This window comes from Arvicola amphibius, chromosome 4 (assembly GCF_903992535.2).
Source record: "Arvicola amphibius chromosome 4, mArvAmp1.2, whole genome shotgun sequence".
Taxonomy (NCBI): Eukaryota; Metazoa; Chordata; class Mammalia; order Rodentia; family Cricetidae; genus Arvicola; species Arvicola amphibius.
This window is the reverse complement of record NC_052050.1, coordinates 151,622,755-151,646,421: the sequence shown is the minus strand read 5'-3', so window position 1 is coordinate 151,646,421 and position 23,667 is coordinate 151,622,755. Positions and strand designations below refer to the sequence as shown.

Here is a 23,667-nt window from a genome sequence, read left to right as displayed (position 1 = left end):
TATTGTAACATATTGTAATCAATACTCCTCCTAGAAATGTTCTTTCTTTAAGGTAGTGGTTCTCAGTCTTCCTAATGCTGAGACCCTTTAATACAGTTCCTCATGTGATGATGATGCTGCCCCTCAACCGTAAAAATATTTTTGTTGCTACTTCATAACTGTAACTTTGCTGCTGTTACGAATTATAATGTAAATATCTGTGTTTTCTGCTGGATGGTCTTAGGCAATCTCTGCAAAAGGGTTGTTGGAGCCTGCCAAAGGGGTCACAAGCCACAGGTTGAGAATTACTGCTTTCAGGTTGAGAAGGGGATTTGGCATGATAATCCTTAGGACAGTTAATAGGACAGGACTTGTGCCTTAGGTGCATCTGTTACTATTGGGATAATACTGCTCAACTTCTCTCTCAACGTGTGTGTGTGTGTGTGTGTGTGTGCGCGTGTGTGCGTGTGTGTGTTTATGAATTTATATATATAAACTCCTCCAAACTCATGTTTCAGAGCCAAATCTGGTGCATCTGGCCTTCAAACTTTCAGTGACGGAGCTGCATACTCCAAAGCGGAGAAGACTCCTTCTTCTGCCCTTGGAGCATTGGGAAGCTCGGTTCCTAGCCTTGCCATTTACTAGGTACTTCTACAGTTCCTGACCTTACAACTGTCACCTGGCCTTCTTGCTCAAGCTTGAACAATGGCAAAAAAGAAAAAAAATCCACCCTGAAAACATGTAGAAGGGAAACTGACCCAGTATGAAGTTTCTAAATCGATTTCACCCTTGAAAAAAAAAAAAAAAAAAAAAAAAACCAAAGTCAAACAGGGAGATTCTGCTGCCTCCAAAAACCCTCAGTGTTCCCAGCATGACAGGTTGGACCAAGTATTGACCCAATGCCAAAGCAAAAGTCCTGCCTTTTAAATTTGCTCAGAGACTACAGGACCCTCAAGAAGATGCCAGGCTTCGGACTGTCTGTGTGGAGGAGATACTGCTGGCCCAGGCCACTGTCTGCTTGGCTGGTGACTTGCACTGTCAGACTCGGGGCTCATACACTATGGTGTGTATACAGAGGAGAAAATAAGAAGACAGCGAGAGAACTGCAAATATGGACTCAAAGTGATTTAACCAGAAAGCATCAAGTGGCAGAATAGGGTAGACCTGGGATATCCAGTGTCAAACAGAAGACAGAGGAAAGACAGGCAGATTCTGTCTGGTCTAACTGAGGACGATGGAATGAGAAGAACTGATACCTCAGTTTTAATGACCTGACTTTCACAAGTGACTCTCTCATCAGACCCCCCAAATCTGTCAAAGCGAGAGTCTGATCCATCACATGGAGAGCTCCCCTCCCTTGGGGAGCTACTGAGTAAAGCGAATCACCCGTACTTCCAAACCCAGCTGTGTGGTCATGGCCCCGAGCACACCTCCTTCCCGTGCATACTGCACCGTATACAAAATTGTATTGCACACGGAGCATGCATTCCAGAGCTTGCTTGATTACTGTTTTTAATTATTCATGCAAGTAGAAACTTGATGTTTAGAAGATGGGCTTACAATAGCTCAGGTTGGTGGACAGACATTGGCCCATGCAGGATGTGTAGGTGGCAGTGACAGCCATCTGCTACCAGGAAGCTGGTGGGCAGTAGGTTGCAGCTTGCAAAGGCTTTAAAAAAATCTCAGTTCACATTTGTGACACACATCCCCAGGATGAACTAAAATACAGCCACTCCAGAAAGCCAACTCTACACATTGTTCTGGACAGTGGCCTGCACAGCAGCGTACGCTTTAATTAAATAATTTGTAATTTAATATAAAGGTGTTGGATTAAAATGAACATAGAAAGTCTTCGTTAATCTATCTTAATTACTTAGAAAATCTATTACATAAAGCAAGCTTGTTCCATGTCATGAGGGCTATTTTAATTAGATTTGTTGTCTTCCAGAATACTTTTTTTAATTTGACAGTATTTGGGAATTGTTTATTTAGCTTAATTTAGTGTGTGTTCATATCTGTGTCTGTGCCAGATGCCTTCCTTTCTCACTCTGCCCCCACTGTATTTTTTGAGACAGGGTCTCTCACTAAATATGAAGCTCACTGATTCAGCCCCACCGGCTACCAAAGATCTTCAGAAACCGCATTACCATTGTCCCCTCACTGGGACTGTAGGTGGGCTTGTCACAGTGGGTTCTAGACTAGAGACTGGACTCAGGCCCTCACACTTACAGGGCAAGCGTTTTACCAACTGGGGCGCCTCCCCAACCCATATTTACTCTAGTTTGATATTCATCATTGAAAACATTTGCAAATTTTCATTTCCCACTAATTAACTGGAAAGTAACAAGCTGCATCTGGCTGCAATGAACTACAAATGGCCCAGTTATGTTTATGAGAGGGATTTCCTGAGGCAAGCCCAGAGACCTGGTGCGTTAAGATCCCTGTTTACATTTTAGAAAGAATATAAGATGAGTCTCAGCTAGGACCTCGGGGGTTGCTTCAGGTTTAGATAACTGTAACATCCCCCTGTCTCAAAGCAGTTGCTTCAGCCAGCGTGGATCAGAAGAGAAGGCAATCAGCATCAAGTATACAAAGGGGAAAGGTTACAAGACACACGCCTGTCATTTCACCTGTGCTTTCTCAGTATTTTATTGTCTCAATAGTTTTTTTTCAGTCCTTGTATATCTGACGACTTACAAAAAGTCAAGCTTAAAATCAGGTCACAAGGTTGATAGACAGCGGTGTCACATATCTAGGCTACCTCTGAGCCCTGGGCATCTTTCAGTTCACAGGAATATTCTGGCCATTCATGGACGAGTCGATGGACCACTAACTCTGGGACAAGCACAGTTAGGATCATGCCATGGAAACTCTGAGTGGGGATGGCCACACTGGGGACATCAGTCAAGTGGTTACGGGTTGGGGCTTGACCCGTGAGATAACAGCCACACTTCCAGGGGTGGGAGGTACAAAGGGCAAGAGACTGAGCTCTGTTTGACAGCCAAAGATACAGTCAGTCATGACTGTATCAGAAAAACATCCTGGAATTCTAGACACCGCAGTTCAGGTGGACATCACAGATGGTAGCACATGTCAGTGTGCCTGGAAGGTGACACATTTGGAGGAATGAAATCCCAGTGCCTGGGATTCTTCTCACACTCAAGAGTGTCTCCATCTGCCTCATGCCCTTTTCTCTTCTATTCCACACAAGCACTATTGTACACGTGTGCTTTCGGAGTGCTGGGAACTGCTCTCGAGGCCCGTCGGCATCGAGGGGTCTTCAGAACCCCTGATTTACAGCTCATTTCCAATATTATAGGTGGCCTACGACTCTAGCTTTCCACTCATGTCTGATGGGGTCTGTCGGGAGTCAGCTCTGCCTCCGACCTGCGAAGGCCCTCCAACTCCAGGCAATGGGTGTCAGTCCTGCATTGCTGCGGTGACTGTGACAGATGCTCTTTTAAATTAAATTATTTTATGTTTATGTGGATGAGTGTTTTGTCTGTGCACCATGTGCATGGCTGGTATCTGTGGATGCCAGAAGAGGGCATCGCATCCCCTGGAACTGGACCTGTGGATGCCAGAAGAGGGCATCGTATCCCTTGGAACTGGAGTGAAAGTTTCTTGTGAATTGTGTGTTGGGATTGGAACCTGCTGAGTCACCTGTCTAGCCCAGTGACAAATAATTAAAACAAAGAAACAACCAAGAACCTTGTCCAGTGTGCACAGGGAATGGGACTGATTCCTTTCTTTAGTATCATTAAGTGAAGCAAAAGTGGAGGCAGCAGCAGGGTTCTCACTGTGGGAACATACCTCTACCTCCCAGTGTGGCTACATCCCACTAACCTGTTTCTTCCTTTACACATCTTACAGAAGGACTTCTATGCATCCCCTCCCCCCCAGCCTCCACCACCCTTAATCTTTCAGCACTTCCTGCTTAGAAAAACGAATGCCATAAAGCAAATTGAATTTGGGATTCTATGTGTAGACTTTAAATTGTGGGCTTAACTGCTGTTCTGAATGGCAGATGCCTACTTCATCCACCACTCCGTCAATTATATACACATTTCTGTAAATGCCATGGTAACTGGAACAGTGACCGGAGACACCTGGCTGAGGAACTCGGGCTTCCTATGTGGAGAAATTCCACACCAGACTTGTTTGGTGATGGGCCACTGTGTGTAAAATTCCAGAAGTGTACAGAGCCAAGGGCAGACAGAGATCTGAAAAGAGTGATAAGCAGTATTTGGTATTATACCATCCCACACCTATGCAGCTGGCCATGCAGAAATGTTTTCATTCGCTGACAGCCACAGCCACAATCCCTGTATCATTGAAAGATACAATCAATCTTGTGGTCAGCACTGTGAAAGACCCATCCTTCTTCTATTTCTTACTTACTCAATAAAAAAAAAAAATCAACAGAAAAAGAAAGACTCTGTTGAACAAAAACTCTCATGTGGCATTTTTGTGTCAGACTAGATAAGTCTTTGTCTGAAATTTAGGACTTAGTCCAGATGAGCTCATGTAATGCAGAGGACCAAGTTGGACAATGAAGCACATATGATTTCGGTTTCGGGGACCATGGTGACAAGGAGGAGGAAGTCAGTGACCCTGTCAGTGGTTTTCTGAGAGGACAAGGCCTGGGGAAGGTGACTCAGCATGTGTGGAATTGGAAGTGCAAGGGCCGACTTCACTACCCACGACCACAGCTCCAGGTCTGTGGCTTTGTGAGCCGGGGATGTCTGGGTTTGGGCTTACGACTGTCACCATTCATCCACAGTGAAACGTGACAGGTCGTGGGCCTCAGTGAGGCACAGTATACTGGGTCATTTCCAGGTTGCCTACCCTGGGGCAAGCCTCTTCTCAGCCTTGTCCCCTCCCATGTGCCTGTCAGTGGTGCCTGCCTTCCATGGCCGGCCTCACAATGGATGCCGTTAATCGTTGGGTTGCCTAGTTCCCTCAGATAGCCTCCTGCACAGGGACCCTTTGCCACCTCCCTCTCTCCTGTCCTTACAGCTGCACACTTGAACCTTCCACACCAGCAGACATCATGGGGAAAGCAGAGCTATGGAGCACTGTCCACGGACTGTTTTCTGTACCCCGCTTGGCTATGGCTCTGATTCACAGAGACAAAATGAAGCCTAGCTACTACCCTACCTGAGAAGCTGCCCAGTCTTGGGGCCGTCATGTCTCCTCCATCATGGATCTCCAGGGAGTCCCAGTTCTGTTCTGTGGCGAAGCTGATCACTTGAATCTACAGAGTTACAAAGCAGGGTTACTGGGTTTTGTTGTAACCAAACTAATCTAAACCCATCAATCAGCTTTGCATGACTAAGACAAAGATATACAAAAATAACTTGGCTCAGTGGGGTATGCAATGAATGGAGAAGATGTGAAGACGGGAAGGTTCATACCTGTAGAGGGTATCAGCAGTAGTAGGACAGGCTGGTGGGGAATGAATGGGAACCAATATATTGTATACATGTATGAAACTGTCACAGAGTTGATACAAATATCCTTTCAAAAGATACACACATGTGAAAAAAGAAACTAATCTATGACAGGACATAGGGAAATCTCTATAAATAATACTTATAAAAATCAATTATTGGGCTGGAGTGATGGCTCAGTGCTTAAGAGCACTTACTGCTCTGCCCGAGGACCTGAGTTTTGTTCCCAGCACCCATGGCAGGTGGCACACAACCTTTTGCAACTCCGGCTCCAATGTCCTCTTCTACTTTAGGTACTGTACACACATGTACTCTTATTGATTAAAAATAATAAAAAGAAAGCCTTAAAACATAGGTAAATAAAATATTTTATTGCACACATGGAAAATAATTAGAAACATTTTATAGCAACTCTCAGAAAATAAAAACTAACTTCCACCTGTGCACCCATGACAGGAGGGTGCAAGGATGCACGTAGAGAGGAGGGGGACCAGTGAGAGGGGGTGGAGAGAGTGCAGGAGGAGGTCAGGGGAGCATAGGAATAAATGAGGGCAAAGTATGCGAGGAAAAGTCAGAATGAAATTCATTATGAGGCATCATAACTCAAGATAACTCAAAGCAAACAGATAAACAAATAGTGTCTTTAAAATCTTTAAATAAATAATATAATGAAGAAAAAGTAATGAAGAAGAAAAGGAGAGAAGGGAGGGAAAGAGGGGAGGGGAGGAGAAGAGGAGGGAAGAGAGAGATGAGGGGAGCAAGGGAAGGAAGAAAAGGGAAGCAGGGGACCCTGGCTTCCTCAGCGGTCCTGGTCTGAGGCCCTACCTGGATCCCCGAGCCCTCCGTTACTATGATCTTCCACACGCAGTTTAAGTTGTTGCCATAGGGCTCAGGGTAGCCTGGGGACAGAATTGTCCCTCTCCTTTGAGTGAAATTGCCACTGCATGGAACTAAAAGACAGAGCCACGTTAAGTAAAAGCCAAATGAAGTTATGGGAATTGATGTCTACTTTCCTTGGCTGTGCTTAGACAGGGAAACTCTTCCTGTTTCTTAAGTGACATTTTTAGCAAAGGTAAATTTTAATCTTTTCTCTTTCAAATGGGCAACATCAGTGACTGACATCCATCATTTTCCTGAGTCTTAAGTCTTAAGTCTACAAATAGATCCCTTTGGGGGTTCTCTAAGAAGGGACTGTCTACAACAAAAGTGTCTCTGAGGTGAGTTTTGTTTATAATAGTTTTTCTACTTTAATGTAAAGGTGTGTGTAGGGTGCACCTGTCCACCCGCAGACAGGCAGTGCCAGGTCATGCTGGTGAGGAGCAGACCAATCCAGGGAGAAGAGGAGGGGCTTAACACGCACAGATAAACTCGAGGAATAATCGCCCTTGCACTGAAAGTTCCTTTGAAAAAGTGTCATAAGTAACAACTAACAATGCCTCTGTTATCGACACTGCTTTTCAAATATTCAGAATCAGCATGAATGCATTAAATGACGTCATACACATAATGCTACAGTTCACCATCCCAATGCTTTCCCCACGGACTGAAATTATCTCTTTCCATAACCTTAGAGCTGATGGCTGACTTCATGAGCATCAAGCAGGAAAACACATTTTGCACATACAAATCTCACGTTTTAGGAAACACTGATTTTTAAGGTCAGGGCTATTGGGCTCCAGATAAAATCAATTGATCTTCATGAAGATCGCTGCATGAAGAATGGGCTCTAACCCTGACACAGGTTCTGATCCAGCCCCAGGACATCATTTCATCTCATGGGCCCCACTTACCTACACAGCTTGGGATGGTGTCATTCCACTGGGCCAAGGCGTTTGGCACGGACTGGCAGCGGATGGCCGTGGAACCTTGGAGCAGGTAACCTGGGTTACACTCAAATCGAACTATGGAACCTGCAGAGAACTCAGAACCGATCCTCCTCCCATATCTGGGCTCTGGGACAGAACTGCATTGCGTGTCGCTGGTGCGTGGAACGGCTGGGGAAGTAAGACACAAAGAGCCAGTGTGTCAGAGTGGAGTGTGGTAAGAGTGACCGCATAGGAGATGGGTGTAGATGCAGGGCGGACGCCAACGTCTGTAAGCCTCTTTGTGAGGAGCGAGCCCAGGGCACTTCTATGTCTCCATTTCCTCGCGCGGTATCTCTGGGGATCACCACAGAGGTCTTGCTCAGATGGGAAGATGGGAGATGAGGAGAATTAGTGCCTGTGTCGGCTCATTAACATTCAAGCGGTTGAAATTAATTAAAAACTAGATGATTGTGCTGGCAGTTAGAAGGCAATGGCGACAATTTTTGCTCTTCCTCAGCAATATTTGGGCCTGGTGGGATAAGTACCCTGTAAATGATTAGTTTAGATGTGGCCCTTTTGATAAATCATGCAATTAAAACCAGGACCTGTCACATGACCTGTAGATATTCATCCTGAAGAGCTGAATTTGAGGTCTAATAACAACACGATAGCCAAGATATTAAAACAAACTTAATGCCCATTCTAGTTTGTTTTCTGTTGCTGTGATAAAACTCTCGGACCAAGAGCAACTTGGGGAGGAAAGGATTTATTTGGCTTATTCTTCCCGATCACAGCCTATGACTGAGGGAAGGAAAGGCAGGAACTCAAGTGGGACCTTGAAGCAGAAACCACGAAGGGACAGAGCATGCTGCCTTGTCCCACTTCACCCAGCCTTATGCTGAGATAGCTTCCTCACACAGCCCAGGACCACTAACCGAGGGATGGTGTCTAGAGTAGGCTGGGCCCCCCTGCGTTAATTAATAACCAAGACATGACCACAAGCCCATCTGATATAGGCAGGACACTATCCAATCAGATGACTGTGGGCTAACTAAGTGTCCATCAGAAGATGACTGTATAACAATGTGTGGTCTATGAATTCACACATGAGAGTTTTATTAAGCCTTCCAAATGAAGGATGCCTTGCTATTCACACAGGGATGGAAGCATCTGAAGGGCGCTGTGTTGAGAGAGCTGAGCTGCTCTTGGCAGGAAACAGATTGCACTGTTCCACTTACATGGAAGATCCCAGACAGTTGCAGTTTCTGGAGTGTAGAGCTGGATGGTGGCTGCTAGGGACGGATGAGGGGGATCAGGGAGTTGCTGGGCTTTTATTGTGTGGACGAAGGAAGTTCTGTAGATCTGCTAGAACATGCTGGGACTGTCGTCAGCAATATCCATACAGTTAATTTGTCAAGAAAACATAGCTCATGCCACCACAGTGGACAAAGGTAACACTCTACAATTATAATCTAGGCCCCATAAATTAGGATTCTTCCAGAATATTCTACTTGGAGTGCAGGTGTCCATCTATAGGATAAACCTTGTGGCCCAAGGAAAGAGTCATCTCCCAGGAGAGAGGCTAGACTATGTACAAACACATACTTCCTACAGTGGGGTTCTTTGCTGAAAGACACAACTCATCTGTGGGCAAGTCAAAGATGAAGAATTTCTTTCTATCCAATTGGGGAAAAAGATGAAGAAATTGATTTCCATTCCACTATGCATTATGGTGTTTTTTTTTTTTTTTTTTTTTAAATAGGCGCAAGTACCAGGTTGGGGCCAGGCTTTATGGCCAGTAGCTCCGACAACAATAAGCAAAACAATACACTATCATGATCATTCTAAGCAAGGACACCATGTAAAAAAAAAGGGAAGGTCCACCCTGCAACTAGGGATTCAACCTGTCACATAGACCACGAAAATCCCAGTAAGAGTATGTGTGTGTGTGTATGTGTGGGGGATCAATCAGGATTTTGAGACTAGACACAGAAGGTCACAATCCAGAACCTCACTTTGTTTCTTAGGGTCAACTTTCCCGGATAGGTTGGTGGAACATGCTATTCCTATAGGCCAGCCACTCAGTACAGAGAGATGGATAGTTGTAAAAGCTACCATCAAATGTTATCACTGTGTGCTTTGGAACTGAAGAAGATAGAGGGGGAGGAGTAAATTATGCAGCAAGGAACAACCTAAAGTAGAACATTCCAGTGAGAATGAACAATCACGTGAGGAAAAATAGCTACAGAGTCAGTGGCTTGATGCTACAGGGCAGGGTACCTCTTCTATCAACCAGGAGAAACATCCCAGACAGTTGTATGTTTATGCTATGCCAGACAGCATCAATAGCACCATGGGTGCCCCAGCAAGATCAAGAACCCATATAATGATTACAGGCTCTTCCCTACATCAGTGTTACTTCTACTCTGATCCTTCCATTTCCTATGTGAAAATGAAGGAGGATGTAGTGGCCCTGAGGGAAGCTTTCTGAAAGAGGACACCCTGACCCAGCTCTATAGCTAAGTCTTATTACCTGTCATACTTGCTCTCCCTCTGCTGAGATTCCCCTGGGTTCCCATAGTATGAGAATTTCCTTGTCATAGGATGTAAATGCCTAGGTCTATGAAATGCTGCGTGTCTTCTGGTCCTTGGGTGGTGGATGTGGACAACGATTCTACAGTTGTCAAGGCAACTACATAAATGAGTAGTACTGTATGCACATGTGACTCTAAAGAACTTCCATGGAGCTGGAAGTTTGGAAAGCAAAGGGAAAACAGAACAAGTGTGAGACAAGGGCAGGGCTAAATGGACCACGGTACCATCTAGAGGAGAGGATTCTGCTGTGAAATCCCCCTCTCCATTAGGACCTCCTGGCCTTTAAGGCAGAGTGTGGGAGTTCTTTTCTCTTGTCTCTATTCTTTGTCTCTAAGATAATATTTGTGCCATCATGAAATAAATTTGAAAGTAGTTGAGAGAGAAGTGAGGGCAAAATCATCTGGAGGGCAGACAAGGGACATGAAAATATATCACAGCACACCACTGTATTGAACTAGACACTGATGCTCCTCTAAGGAGTCTTACAGAGCCAAGAGGGGAGAGTCACTAGCTGTGTGCACACAATGCTTTCTGGGGAAAGCAAGAACAAAACAAGAAAAGCTCAGGCGGAATTCCTAGGAGAGTGATCCATCAGTCAGCTTGTGCCATGACCAATCAAAGAGGCGTGCGTGTAGCCTTCCATAGGAACCGGTTACAGGAAGTGAACAACACAAAGAATAAATTGCAGGGCACACGGTGCAGCTTCTTATGTCCTTTAGTGACCAAGGGACACTCTTTTTTGGATGGGAGTTTAGGATTCTGACCTGCCTGATAAGCTGGTTCCAGTTAGGGAATTAGCAAACACCAGTGAATTACACACACAGTTTAATCATACATATTCTTCGTAAAAGCAACAAGCTACTACATTATATAAACTCTTGATGCCAAATGTGATTTCTTTAGAAAGGCAAAATCAACTATGCTTTAGCTGATAGCATCTCAGAAAAGGACCAAGTGTGGGGCTTCAGGGCTTCATGCAATGAGACTCTTAGCTCCACTCTTCCCACCCCAGCTCAGAGGAACCCTACTTATACTTCTAGCTCTGACTATTTTTCAGCAGTTTTTGGTGTTGTTTGTTTGTTTTCCAATGAACTGTGTTAACATCTGTAAAGAGTCTAAGACTTGACGGTTAAGTTGGCTAAGGCAGGGTGCTGTCCAGATGAGGCTGGGATAGGGTGCCGTTTAGGCATGAACTGGAGTCAGGGTGCTCTCAAGATATTATTGCTGAGGCAGAATGTTTTTTTTTTTTTTTTTTTTTTTCTGTGTGGTTGCAAAAGGCTGTGCGCTGTTTTAGTTGTGACTGGGGTCTAAAGGTAGTCACTTGAAGTTAGTTGGTGACCCAGAACCATGACTCAAAGAGACACAGTTAGGGTCAACTGCCTCTTTCCAGGTGAGTGCCCTGGAGAGTCTGAGAAACATGGCTTCTTCTCTTATGATAGTAGACAGTAGGTTAGGCCAGGTTGCTGACTTTGGGGAGAGTAGGTCCTCTGGAGGTGGCTGAGAGAGGCCTTGAACTGCATATTGAAATGGCCAGGCATGCATGGAAGACAATATAAAACAGTAAACTGTGGACTGGAGAGATGGCTCAGCAGTTAAGAGCAATGGCTACTTTTCCAGAAGGCATGGGTCTGATTCTCAGCACCTCATACCTGTCTATAATTGCAGTCCTAGGGGATCTAATGCCCTCTTCTGGCTTTTAAGGACACTGTACACAGCAGTTCATAGACAAGCATGTGAAACATTCATACACATGAAATAAAAATAAAGGTTAAAAAAATAAACAGACAAAAACCAAACAGGGTAACGGTGAGACTCTCAGCCACCAAATTTAACTTGGACACAGTCAGTCAGATGCAGCAGACAATAGGTAAAGGAGGAGAGGTGCAGGTTGCATTTCCCTCCGTGCTACAGTTAAGGTCTTTTTGAAATTTCATTTCTCCTGTTGTGATAAAAACACCTTGGCCAAAGTCAACAAAGGGGAGGAAAGGCTTTGCTGAGTTTGTAATTCCTGGTTACTGAAGGTGAGCGACAGAGGCAAGAGCAGAGAGCAATGAACACATCCATGTTGCATGCTTGCCTGCCTGCTTGCCAGCTTTCTTCAATTTACACACTTTAGGACCCTCTGCCTCGCGACTGGCTGGCTCCAGTAGGCTGAGTAGTAAAGCATTTAGTAGTCAAGAAAATGCCCCACCGATGTGCCTACAGTCCAACCTGATCTAAAGTAATCCCCCTTTGGGATGCTCTTCCCAGTTGATTCTAGGCAGTGTGGGTTGACAGTACCGCTAACCGTCACGGTCTATGTTTCTTCAGAAGCTGGGAGGATGCTGACATGTTTGATCTCATCGTCTCCGCGCTCCACATCCTCCACCAGGAAGCACTTACTGCAGGCTGGGAAGGGAGGGACAGCTTTTCACACTGGAGTCTCAGGCACACTCCTGCTCTGTCTTGCTGCATATAACTGTGGCTGGCACCTCAGACATTCTTCATAATGGCCCGTCTGCCTGCTAACAGGGGTCAAGCATCCTATAGCCTTAGGTCACAAAGTCACAGAGTAATCCAAAGCTTTAATAATTTAGGGATGAGTGAAGCTGCCAAGGTGTCACTGGTGCAGGAAGCTGCAGCTCGGAACATCTGGATACAATAGAGTTCAAAGAATGGCTGGCTTCCATGTAAATATCTTTTCAAACACCAGCGTTCAATCCAACTCCCCCGCTGGTTTGAAGGTTTTCTTCTTGCCTTTGAGTAGTTTATAAACTGGGTTCACAAGCTTCTTTTTTTATACCTCCCAGGGAGTTAGCTTTGATAAAAAACTCATTTTTACATAAACTCACTAGTGGAGAGAGGGAAAGGTAGAGTATTGGGTTTTATAAGACATTAAATATGTCATTTTTATTATTATACAAGGAAAACAGATTTCTTCTATAAATGTTTGCTTTCGCGTTTCCTGTAGTTTTACATATTTTTAATGATGATGCACGGCTTTATATAAAGAAACTACATTTTTCAGAACTGGGAGACAGCTCAGCCAGTAAAGTTCTTTCCATACAACCATGTGGAGCTGAGCTCAAAACCCTATGCAAATTAAAACGCAGGGTTCGGGAGATTGCACCTGCAACCCCAGAGCTAGGTTTGTGGGTCCAGGTGGATCCCTGGAGCTTGTTGCACAATCAGTCTGAATAAGTTGGACAAATTTAGTTATGGAGTCAGACCCTGTTATAAAAAAGGAGGGGAGAGACTGAGGAAGACACATCAACCTCTCGCCTCCACATGGGTACAGACATGCATGCACACACATTGACATACATTTATACAAACACATAAACCACACAGACTCCACCACACACATACATATAACCCAAAAATGATTTAATTCTTTTTCAGAACATGCCACTTGGGTGTGAACTTGAGGGTAACACAGGTCATTTGCTACTTATCTGACCAATGATATAATCTTTGTCCAAAGTCAGAGCAAGTCCCTCATAAAGACTCAGAGTAACTTGAATTCATTTTCTAGTGTTAATGTAAATTTTTTTCAGGAGGAAAAATATTTAAAACAATTAATCTGGTTTTGCCACAGAAGAAATGTGAGAAATGTGAATTATGGATAATGAATCTTCTTTGACAAAGCAATTCCAAACTTATTTAAAGAAAATCTTAGTCAGCTTGCCTAAATTAGCCATTCTGTAACAAAAATCAATTAAAAATATACTGGTCATTAACATTTAACAAAAACTGCAATCTTGAAAGAATGTACTACTTTTAATTCCCTAACATCCATGTTCAAACAACTGCCCCTAAAGAGTTGGAAATATCCCTCCTGTGTGCTGCCAACATCCTCCAACCCTCTGCCCAAGACCGTTTGTGTGATTTTGATAATGGAAGCTGAAGCTTTTTATAGTGAAATATTTTGAGCTTATCACTGCTGCTCTGTGAGATTTGAAGAATTGAAACACATGGTATGACTATTATCCTCCATGGTTTTCTGAAAAGCAGAGTTTTTCTGAGATAATTTCTGGAGAATTCCATATCAAGGGAAAGAACCACTCAGATTTTTCTATAATTGTGAGAAAAATAATTAAGGGTAGATGGTAATCTTCTGACTGGATGAAACTAAGGAGAAAAATTCAAGAGTTGTGACTGGAGCCTGGAGCGGAGCCCGGGAGCAGATCCCGGAAGCGGATTCTGGAAGCAGAAGTGGAACCAGGAAGAGAAAGTAGAGTCCAGAAGCAGAAGCAGAACCCAGAAGGGAGTCCAGAAGTGGAAGTGAAGACCAGAAGCAAGCCTGGAATCAGAAGCGGAGCCTGGAAGTGGAAATGGAACCTGGAAGCGAGCCCGGAAGCGAGCCTGGAAGCGGCTCCCGTCTGTGCAGTGGTCAGTTCTGGCTTCACTGCTCTCTGTGCCCTACCTTCAAGTTTGTGTGATAAATATTCAAGGTCAATGAGCGTGTGATATCTTTTTCACTTTGGGGGACTTTTAAACAACCTCAGATTTACTTAAATAAGCTTCAGATTGAACAAACAAACAGAAGCAAATACAAAGGTGTGGGGCATAGTAGTTAATTTTACAAAGTGTTGTTTATCCCGGGGGAACAGACATGGAAGTGCCATTCTGGGTTTGGCTTTGTTAACTTGTAATTTCAGTTACTTTTCACAACAAATATGCTTCTTTTAAACATATGTTTAACTATATTTCAATATATGTTGACCTAAATTATTATGAATGATTTACATAATTAGATAAAATACTGCATTTTATGTCATTTTGTAAAATCTGAAGAGCCACATGTAGATACTTTAATCAATAACTGTATTGGTGTTTTATAACGATAGGAAATAAGATAGTATGTCTTAGAAGGAGATGTACAATTTAATGTGCCAAAATGAAACCTAATTATTCTTATTAAGTGATTTTATCTCACATAGATAAATGTCCTCAATTCTTTAAATGTCACAAGAATGAAATTTGTTGATTTTTCCTCAATGTTCAAAGCCCAGGGAACTCCCCTCCCCTTGGCACACAATTCATTGCAAGGGAGCCTCCTCACCTTGGTAGACAAAATGCATTACATGGGGAGCCCCCTCACCTTGGTAGACAAAATGCATTACATGGGGAGCCCCCCACCTTGGGAGACAAAATGCATTGCATGGGGAACCCCTCACCCTACAATTCAGTGTGCAGGGAACCCCCTCACCTTGGTAGACAAAGTGGAAACCCCGGGCAGATGCTCCACTCTTTGCACTGAACCGAAGCAGAATCTGATTGGATGTGGCCAGCGGGAGTGTCTCACCTGGAAATTCAAACAGAGGCAAGGATAAGCGATCTGGCAGTCACACTGGACTGTGTTGATGGCATTCTTGGAGAAGCAGTGTGGATTTGGAAGTCCACAATAAATGCTTCAAATTAAATAGAACAAAACTTGATTTAGGGGTTTAAGACCCAAGCACCTTACTTTTATGGACATTTCTAAAGCCAGTTCTTGCTTTGTGGAGTCTAATAAACTGGGCAGCAGTCATGATGGAAGGCTATCTGCCACGACAGGGAGCGCACTCTGTGGCTGACCACACAGGACGTTTAAGTCCTGAGAGTCATATGAGGGGCTGAATTTACCATGACCTGCTAGACTCATTTTTATTGGGAGAATATTTGTTTATTCCGTCAACAGTTTAGAAACATTAAAGGGTTCACAAAAGACTTTGGAAATAATCGTTTAACTTTTAAATCAGACAGCACACACAGCATCTTGGGAAGTATCTCCCAAGTGTATACAATAGTCCTGAGACCCCTAACCCCTAAGCTAATGGATGAGATTTGCCACTGTGTGTGAAGAGTTGCTCGTCTATCACCTGAGGCATTTGTAGGCATTACGTGATAAGGCCTTGCTAGAAATCCACAAAGCTGAGATATAAAGATTTTGGCAAATCAGGAAATAGAGAGAAAACAAAACCAAACTTCAACTTTGATGACTTAAGACCTATGTTACTCACAATTAGCACTTCTGGGTAAAGTAAAAGTCTACTTAATTCACACAATCAGTGCAGAAAAATCCCAATAAGGGTTTATCCACGGATGAGGACTAGTGACTGTGCTGAGCTGGGCCAGCAGGATATGTGTGTCTGAGAATCTGTGGGAACTGCTGTAAACAAAAAGTTCATGGATGTTTAACATACATGCTTGGAATTGATCAGGAGAAAATGATAGATTTACGCTGGGGAAGGAGACTAAAACACATAGAACAGAAAACAAAATTCATCAATTTCCTTCCTTTTTCTGAATATCACTTTTGAGGTGAATGGAATTTCCCCCACAATCTTAGTAAGTAAAATGATAAACCTTCTGAAATCTACAGACCTATAGATTCAAAGATGATTACATTTCCTATTCAACATAATGGGGGGCAGGAATTTAAAACAATCACTGTAGCTGTATAGTTTGAAAGTTTTACCTGAATGGGACCCAGAGAGAGAGCTTAGAAGCCTGGCCTGTGGGTGGGTTCCATCAAACAACTCGGCCAAGTCATTCAGCGCAGTCTGGAAGTAGGCGAACTGTCCAAATACCACTAGAAAAAGGAGAGGGTGGGCCATGGTCTTATTAAGAACAAAAGAGAATTTGTTCACACACATTTACGGTCCCTCTAGAGGATTGATATTTCAGGAATCTTAGAAAAAGAAGCACACAGGGGAGCTGGAGAGATGGCTCAGTGGTTAAGAACACTTGTTCTTGTAGAGGACAAGGGTTTGATTCCCAGCACCCACATGGTGACTCCACTGTCCCTAACACCAGGTCTAGGGACTCTTCTTGCCCCTGCAGGAACTGCACATATGTGACACACAGTCACATCCTAAGCCGTGGTCTCTCTACCCAGGTGAGCAGACGGACCCAACTCATCTGCTGAAACAACAAAGCCATGGGACTGTCAACCTCGGCAAGGTGTGTTGCAACCCCCCCAGGGATGCCTCCGGGAGAAGATTATTAGAGTGTTTAAACAGCAGGGTTCAAACTCTCGTGTGTGGGTGTGAAAGGGGGATACAAGGAAATTCTCCCAGCATACCCAAGTAGCAGCATTGTGAAGATGACCATGTGGCTGTACTTGGAAGTGGGGAGCAGCTGTGACGGTCTGAGGCAGTTGCGGCTTTCAGGACTCGGAACAACTGGTGCTGAACACATGCACTATACTCAGAAGGGAGGATTCAGCCAGTTCTGGACCAGACTTAGCTTAAATGAGGGGAGCTCCGGGCTCCTTTTGGATGCAAAGACAGAAACTCAGGACCTACAATGACCTATGTTTTTTAAGATTGATTTTTATGTTTTAAATATGTATCTGGGTGTGGGTATTGGTACTTGAGTGGAGGTGTTTGCGGAGGCCAGAGGTGTAAGATCACTCAAACTGAAGTGACTCAAATATGCATGCTCACAAACTTAAAATAATAGAAGTCTTTTAAAATATTTTATCTCGAATACATGCTCACATTAAAATTTATATACTCTGTTTCTGAATATGTGATTGTTGATTTTAATGTAAGGGAAAATGGTGGCTTCTAGATTTCTTTTCTTTTTTTCTTTTCTTCCTTCCTTTTTTTTTTTTTTTTTTGGTTTACCATTGAGAGGAAGATGGAAATATCTTGTAAGACTGTAAACGTTATTGTCTGGCTTCCTCCAGTAAAGAACCACACAATCTATCAATCTTTCCAGTTAGGAGCAAGTACAAGACACCCAGGACCCTTCTGACTATACATCTCGAAGTCTCAAGGGTGACTACATCACCAGTCAGCTGTGCTGAGGTGTGACTCATGCTTTTGACCTGCGTGTGCCTCTGCTTCCCGCCCAGCATTTACACACAAATGACTCCAAAGCCATTTCTGGGCACAGCATGGAAGGGGGCCACTTTAGTGGTTGAGATGCCATTGCCTTCTAGAGGGACACGTGAACACATGACACCCCACTGGTAGAAGAGCATCAGGGGACACTGTGAGGGGTGGGCTTAGACAATCTGGTACTTCAGTGAACAGTGCTTCTTTTGTATCATTTTGTCCTAATTTTACCAAACAACAGAGAGATTAGCTCTAAAGTATGTGGCAATGAATTAAAGACAACAGCGATTTCTTACCGAATTCCTTGGGCACCGTGATGGAATAGATGCATATCTGACCAGCTGTGTAGTTGTGAGGGTAGTTTGGGGACAAAACGACCCCCTCGGATCCCCCGTACTGGCCTCCACAGGGTGCTGCAAACAAAGCCAGCCAAGAAATGTGAGCCGCGTGTGTGAGGGTGTGGCTGCAGGGTCAGGTGAGCCCGGAAGACAGATCCAAGCAAGCTCAGCCTGCTCATCTTGGAACCAACACAAGCAGCCATGTCAACAGCTGACCGTGCACTGTCAGCGAGGGTCATGGGAGCACCAAGCAAAGACCCACATCAGGAATAAAGGCTTTCGACTCAACGAGAGATTCACATTATTATCAAGGCTTGTCTGAGGAATTTTCAAATAATAATGAAATAGCTATACCACTCTGCTGAAAATAATAATAAGTAACTGGATAAAGGATAAGCTCCCAGGATCAACGAGTTGATATCAGTCATCAGACTGATCTAAGAGATAGGAAGAACCTGTCAATTTTTAGCACACATAAATAAGTGATCTTTGCCTTTTTAAAGTTTTGTTTGTTTTAATCTTTCATGGATCCCTTTCTGTGGCTGTCTTACATGAGTTCAAGATAAGATTAGAAGACTGTCATTAGAAAGCGAGGGAAGAGATAAGAGGGGAGAGAAAGTGAACTGACCATGGGTTGTTTGGGCATGTGTGTACGTCCATGTATGTGTGTATATATCTGTGTGCACATTCATGTTTATATGTTCATGCATTTTATATGTGTGTGTATGTGAATGTATGTGCCTATGAGTGTATTTATGTGTATGGTGTATATGCTTGTGTGCGTACATATGTATATATATATGTTTGGATTTTATACATGCATGTCTTATGTATATATTCATATGTGTATTTGTTTACGTATATTTGTGTGTGCATATATGTTTGTATATATATGTGTATAGTTATATGCATGCCTGTGAAGATATATATATATATATATATATATTTATATATACATGTGCATGTGGGTATGCATGTGTATATGTATGTTTGTGTGTATATACAAGTGTAGGTGAATCTATATAGATAGTATGTGTGCATGTGTATATGTGTGTACATGTGTATATATGCATGTGGGTATGCGTACACTAGGAGATTATATGGACCTTTTCCTCCTCCTGATAATCTTACTAACTTTGCTGTTCCTTTTCTGGGTAAACCAGAATACCCTTTAGTTCATGTGGTCAATGCTCTATTCGGGCATCAAGACACCTGCATCCAATTGAGGCCCAGTCCCTTGTTTAGGTTGTGAGTTACGTCGCCAACACTGGCATCTTTTTGTGATATCAGGAGGGGCTGGCACCTGCTCTTCCTTTCAGCTATGCTGCGTGACTGGGGACCATGGCACCAGGACTGAGCTTCCCATAAACCCCGGGCCCTTTCCTGTACCATGGGATGGTTCTTTATCTTAGGGACACCATCACTGACCTGAACTCACAATTACTTCTAGGATGTGAGAAAATTTGGTTTCTTTCTAGGATCCTTTCTTCTTTTTATTATAAATACTGGCTCATACTTAAAAGTATAAGTTTAGGAGTTTAACCGCATGCCCATATCGTACTTGATACTTTGATTAGAATCCCCCCTCCCTTTCTTTCTCCCCCCTTCCTTCCTCCTGGCCTCTTGCCCATCCACTACATTATTACAGTTCATTTATTCTTTATATGGCAATTTTCAAGTGGTTAAAAAAAGAAATAAATATAGCATGTTTAATCTGTTCAATGCTAATTAGCACAGTTAGTCCTAATGGACAAACAGGACATTTGCCATGATTAATAAACTCTGTGGAATGTGGTAATGGAAATGGGACGGCTCTTGTTACTGGTTTGTTGGGAGAGTTAATGACAGTCAGGAGACGTCCCCAGTCCTGCGTTGCGTGACTTGGCAGGCTCACCTCTTCCCACAGGACAGTAGCTCACAGAGCTGACAGCCAACCAGGAAAGGCTTAACTAACTTTAACAAACCATTTCATTAGTTCTGATACTTTATTTCAGAGTATTTTTATTGTCTCCAAATAGCTACCATGGCTATAGTGCTGGCCACTTAATACAAGCCAGATTCCTTTGGGCAAAGGAAACTTCGATTGAAAAAAAATTGCCTCCATCAGATGGAGCTGTGGGAAAGCCTGTGGTGTATTGCTTGATTGACAGCTGATGTGGGAGGATCCAGGTCACTGGGGGCAGTGTCATCTCTGCACGGTCCTCTTTGGATAACAAAACAGACGGAGCTGGTGTGCAGAGTTCCTCCATGCCCTTTGCTTCAGTTCTGCTTCCAGGTCCCTGCCCTGACTTCCCTCAAGGATGGAGTGTGACCTGTGAGCTTTAAGCTGAAATTAACCATTTCCTCTCCAAGCTGCTCTTGATCCTGGTGCTTTAGTACAAAAAATAGAAGCCCCAACTGAGACAAGTATTTTGCAATTTGCAAATGGAAACATTAGTTTTCCTTTTGGATAGAGGCTGTCTATGAGTAACTAATCCCAGAGAGGAGGTTTCCGGTGAGATACTGTGACTCTGGCCATTAGTGTAGACAGATGACTATCATTTCCATCTCGGCTGTGCCAATTCAACCTGGCTATTTCAGAAAAAGGTTTGCTTTCTCAAAAGTTATGAACCACATTTCTAAAAAGAAGTATAAGGGATAGAAACCGATTTTAGTTTAGCTCAGTCATATGAAATCCAAACAGGTATTTTTGCAAATAGCCCATTTCTATTTATCATCTAACTATATCACCTATCTACCAGTCTAGCTGTCTGTTCATCCACCCGCCTACCTGCCTAATATATCTGCCTATCTATCATCTATCTATCTATCTATCTACTATCTATCATCTAATCTATCCATCTATCATCGATCATCTTCTACAGCATCTATCTATCTGCTATCCATCTATCGATCTATCTATCTATCTATCATCTATCTATCTACTATCTTCATCTATCCAAATCATATATCTCTATCTATCTATCATCTATCTATCTATCCATCTATCTATCTATCTATCTATCTATCTATCTATCTATCTATCTATCTATCTATCTATCATCTATCAATCATCTATCTATCTATCTATCATCTATCTATCTATCCATCTATCTATCAATCATCTATCTATCTATCATCTATCTATCTATCTATCTATCTATCAATCATCTATCTATCTATCTATCTATCTATCATCTATCTATCTATCTATCATCTATCTATCTATCTATCTATTGATCTGCCTTCTTATCATCTATTTTATCAGCCATATGTATTCATCTTCTTATTGAGAAGTTTCTGGAGAATGTTATTATATACTTCCTTTAGATTGGATAGAAAAGTAAACAAAACAGACACAAACATTTCTAGTCACCTCAGTAAAATAAAAACATCACTCTGTTCATTTACAGTGAGAACAGCTAAGTGACTAAGGACTGTCCTAGGGATTCAGCAGTAACTTCCTGAGTGAGTACCCCCCTCCCCCACTTTGGCTGGGGATTGTAGCCTGGACTGTTAGGCTGTATTTTAAGTAAAATACTACAAAGAAGGAAGTAGTGAAGCTGAGTCAGACATACCTTGACAGGCAGGCAGTGCCCGGTCCCAAGAGGGCTTCCCATCAGCTCCTGTCACACACTCAATGGACGAGGGGTCCACAATCTTGTAGCCAGAGTCACACTGATAGGTAACTGTGGAGCCCAGCTTGAAGTCGGTTCCAATTCTCGTCCCATTCATTATGTTCCCAGGATCAAAGCAAGCTTCGCGGGGCTTCTCTGGAGAAGAAAGAACACGAGAGCCGTGACGCCATCTCTGAGCAGTCATTCCCTTTGTTTCTCTGCTTACTCTATTGAGGATCCAGCACAGCGTCCACCATGGGAAGAGCTGCTTAGAAACACACTCATCAGCTAATGACTGTTAGCTTAGAGGTCACAGCAGGGTATTTGCTTCCAATAAACAAATGATATTTACTCTCTTAAAACGATTTTTTTTATTAGAGTGATATAAAATTATTTTCACGTAAGCAAAGACAGGGTGTTTGTGGGATGTGCAGCTTATAAGCTGCTGAGGGCCTAATGGGTGTGCATTTTAAAACCGATTGAGGAAGATTTGAGGCTCATTTTCCAACTGGTCCCTGACCCACCCCAACCTGAACTTGTCACACACTCTCGAGGACTGATGATTTGGTTTTACGAAAAGAAAACTGCAGACTCTGAAAGTCAAGTGCTCCTTCTCGTGGCGATGCAGACAGATTCAAGTCAGGAACTCACAAAGTGTTCTGGATTAGTTCCTGGGGCTGATAACGTACACTGAAGACTCTCAAGCTTAGCAGGAAAATGACATCTAAGTGACAGCTATCAGAGATGACATCTGGTGTGTGACAGTTGCCCCATAATTTCATCCTAATTGCAGAAACTGCTGAGACTCACTGAGGGTGTGCCACATGCCAGCCTGAGCTGAGCCCCATGCCAGTTGTTACTGTCCTTCTACAATGAAGAGCTAACAATTTGGGGTTCAGATCCAGACAGGGCACTCACAAGGACACATGTGTGAGCACTAACCCTGTAGTCATGGACCGCAAGGCCCGGCATTGGTGTCCTGTAAGTTCTGTCTGGATGCTCAGAGTTTGTTGCTACGTGATCATTTTCACCTTCTGCTTCAACATGTCACTCAAAACATCAATAAATCAATGATTATCTGTCTATAACTATGTGTTCTGTGAAATTCTAGTTTGAGTCATGCTTTATTTAGTAAGCATATCTTTATTCTTCATCTCCATAAGAGTGCCTAGTGTGGGTGAGGTCTGTGGAGCAGAACTTCACAGACTTCCCAGTGGGTGTTATAGAAGGTGGAGGACACTAGTCAGCTCAATGTTATGGCTGTCTCTTTGGCAGCGTCAGAGGGATGGGGCATAATGAGGTTATTAGGATTGGTTTAGGCTCTGGGATAACTTCAAAGCATAGAAAACCTCTTTTCCTTTTGGTTTGAAAACTCTGCCTCCATGAAAAGTTCATAAATGCCAATTATTTTATCTACTACATAAAAACTAGTATCAACTGTACATGCAAGGAGCATTGGGATGTACAAGCGCAATACTGAATCCCACTGTTTGTAATTTTGGTCTGGGATCAAGGTTGATGATGTTACTTTTTGTGTCTTCCTGATCATGGTCAGAATGTCATTCATCACCCAACTGAGCCATTGTGTGCATTACTCTCAGGAGGAAGAGTGATATGGAGACCATCAGGTGTGCAAGAGAGAGAAGGGGATGGAGTAGGTTTAGAAATATACCCAGGGGCTGGGCGGTGGTGGCGCACGCCTTTAATCCCAGCACTCGGGAGGCAGAGGCAGGCGGATCTCTGTGAGTTCGAGGCCAGCCTGGTCTACAAGAGCTAGCTCCAGGACAGGCTCTAAAAAAAAAAAAAAAAAAAAAAAAAAGCTGCAGAGAAACCCTGTCTCGAAAAACCAAAAAAAAAAAAAAAAAAGAAAAAAAAAAAAAGAAATATACCCAGGGACTGGATGACATGTAGTTAGTGGAAAAGGAAAATATCAAACAAATATCACATCTTGGGGAGTTCTCTGGGAAGTACAAGAGGCTTGTCTCACTGTTTTATCCATTAGTTTTCAATATTTTCAGTTAGAATTTTAACACTCTGTGGATCAACACCAACAAGGGAAGATTCTCTGCTAGACATTCTTCCAAGCTATGTAA

At 43.2% G+C, this 23,667-nt stretch overlaps 1 protein-coding gene across 1 annotated transcript in view; it reads right to left on the bottom strand.

Moving 5' to 3' along the window:
- The window catches only part of Csmd1 (CUB and Sushi multiple domains 1), a 1,175,551-nt gene that overhangs the window by 152,212 nt on the left and 999,672 nt on the right, over positions 1 to 23,667 (bottom strand). Inside the window, exons 30-36 of the mRNA XM_042054928.1 lie at positions 21,536 to 21,730; positions 17,937 to 18,053; positions 16,275 to 16,388; positions 15,024 to 15,119; positions 7,223 to 7,426; positions 6,258 to 6,382; positions 5,140 to 5,236 (exon numbers count right to left, since the gene is read on the bottom strand). Coding sequence (XP_041910862.1) covers positions 5,140 to 5,236; positions 6,258 to 6,382; positions 7,223 to 7,426; positions 15,024 to 15,119; positions 16,275 to 16,388; positions 17,937 to 18,053; positions 21,536 to 21,730 — 948 coding nt within the window. The remainder of the gene's footprint in view (positions 1 to 5,139; positions 5,237 to 6,257; positions 6,383 to 7,222; positions 7,427 to 15,023; positions 15,120 to 16,274; positions 16,389 to 17,936; positions 18,054 to 21,535; positions 21,731 to 23,667) is intronic.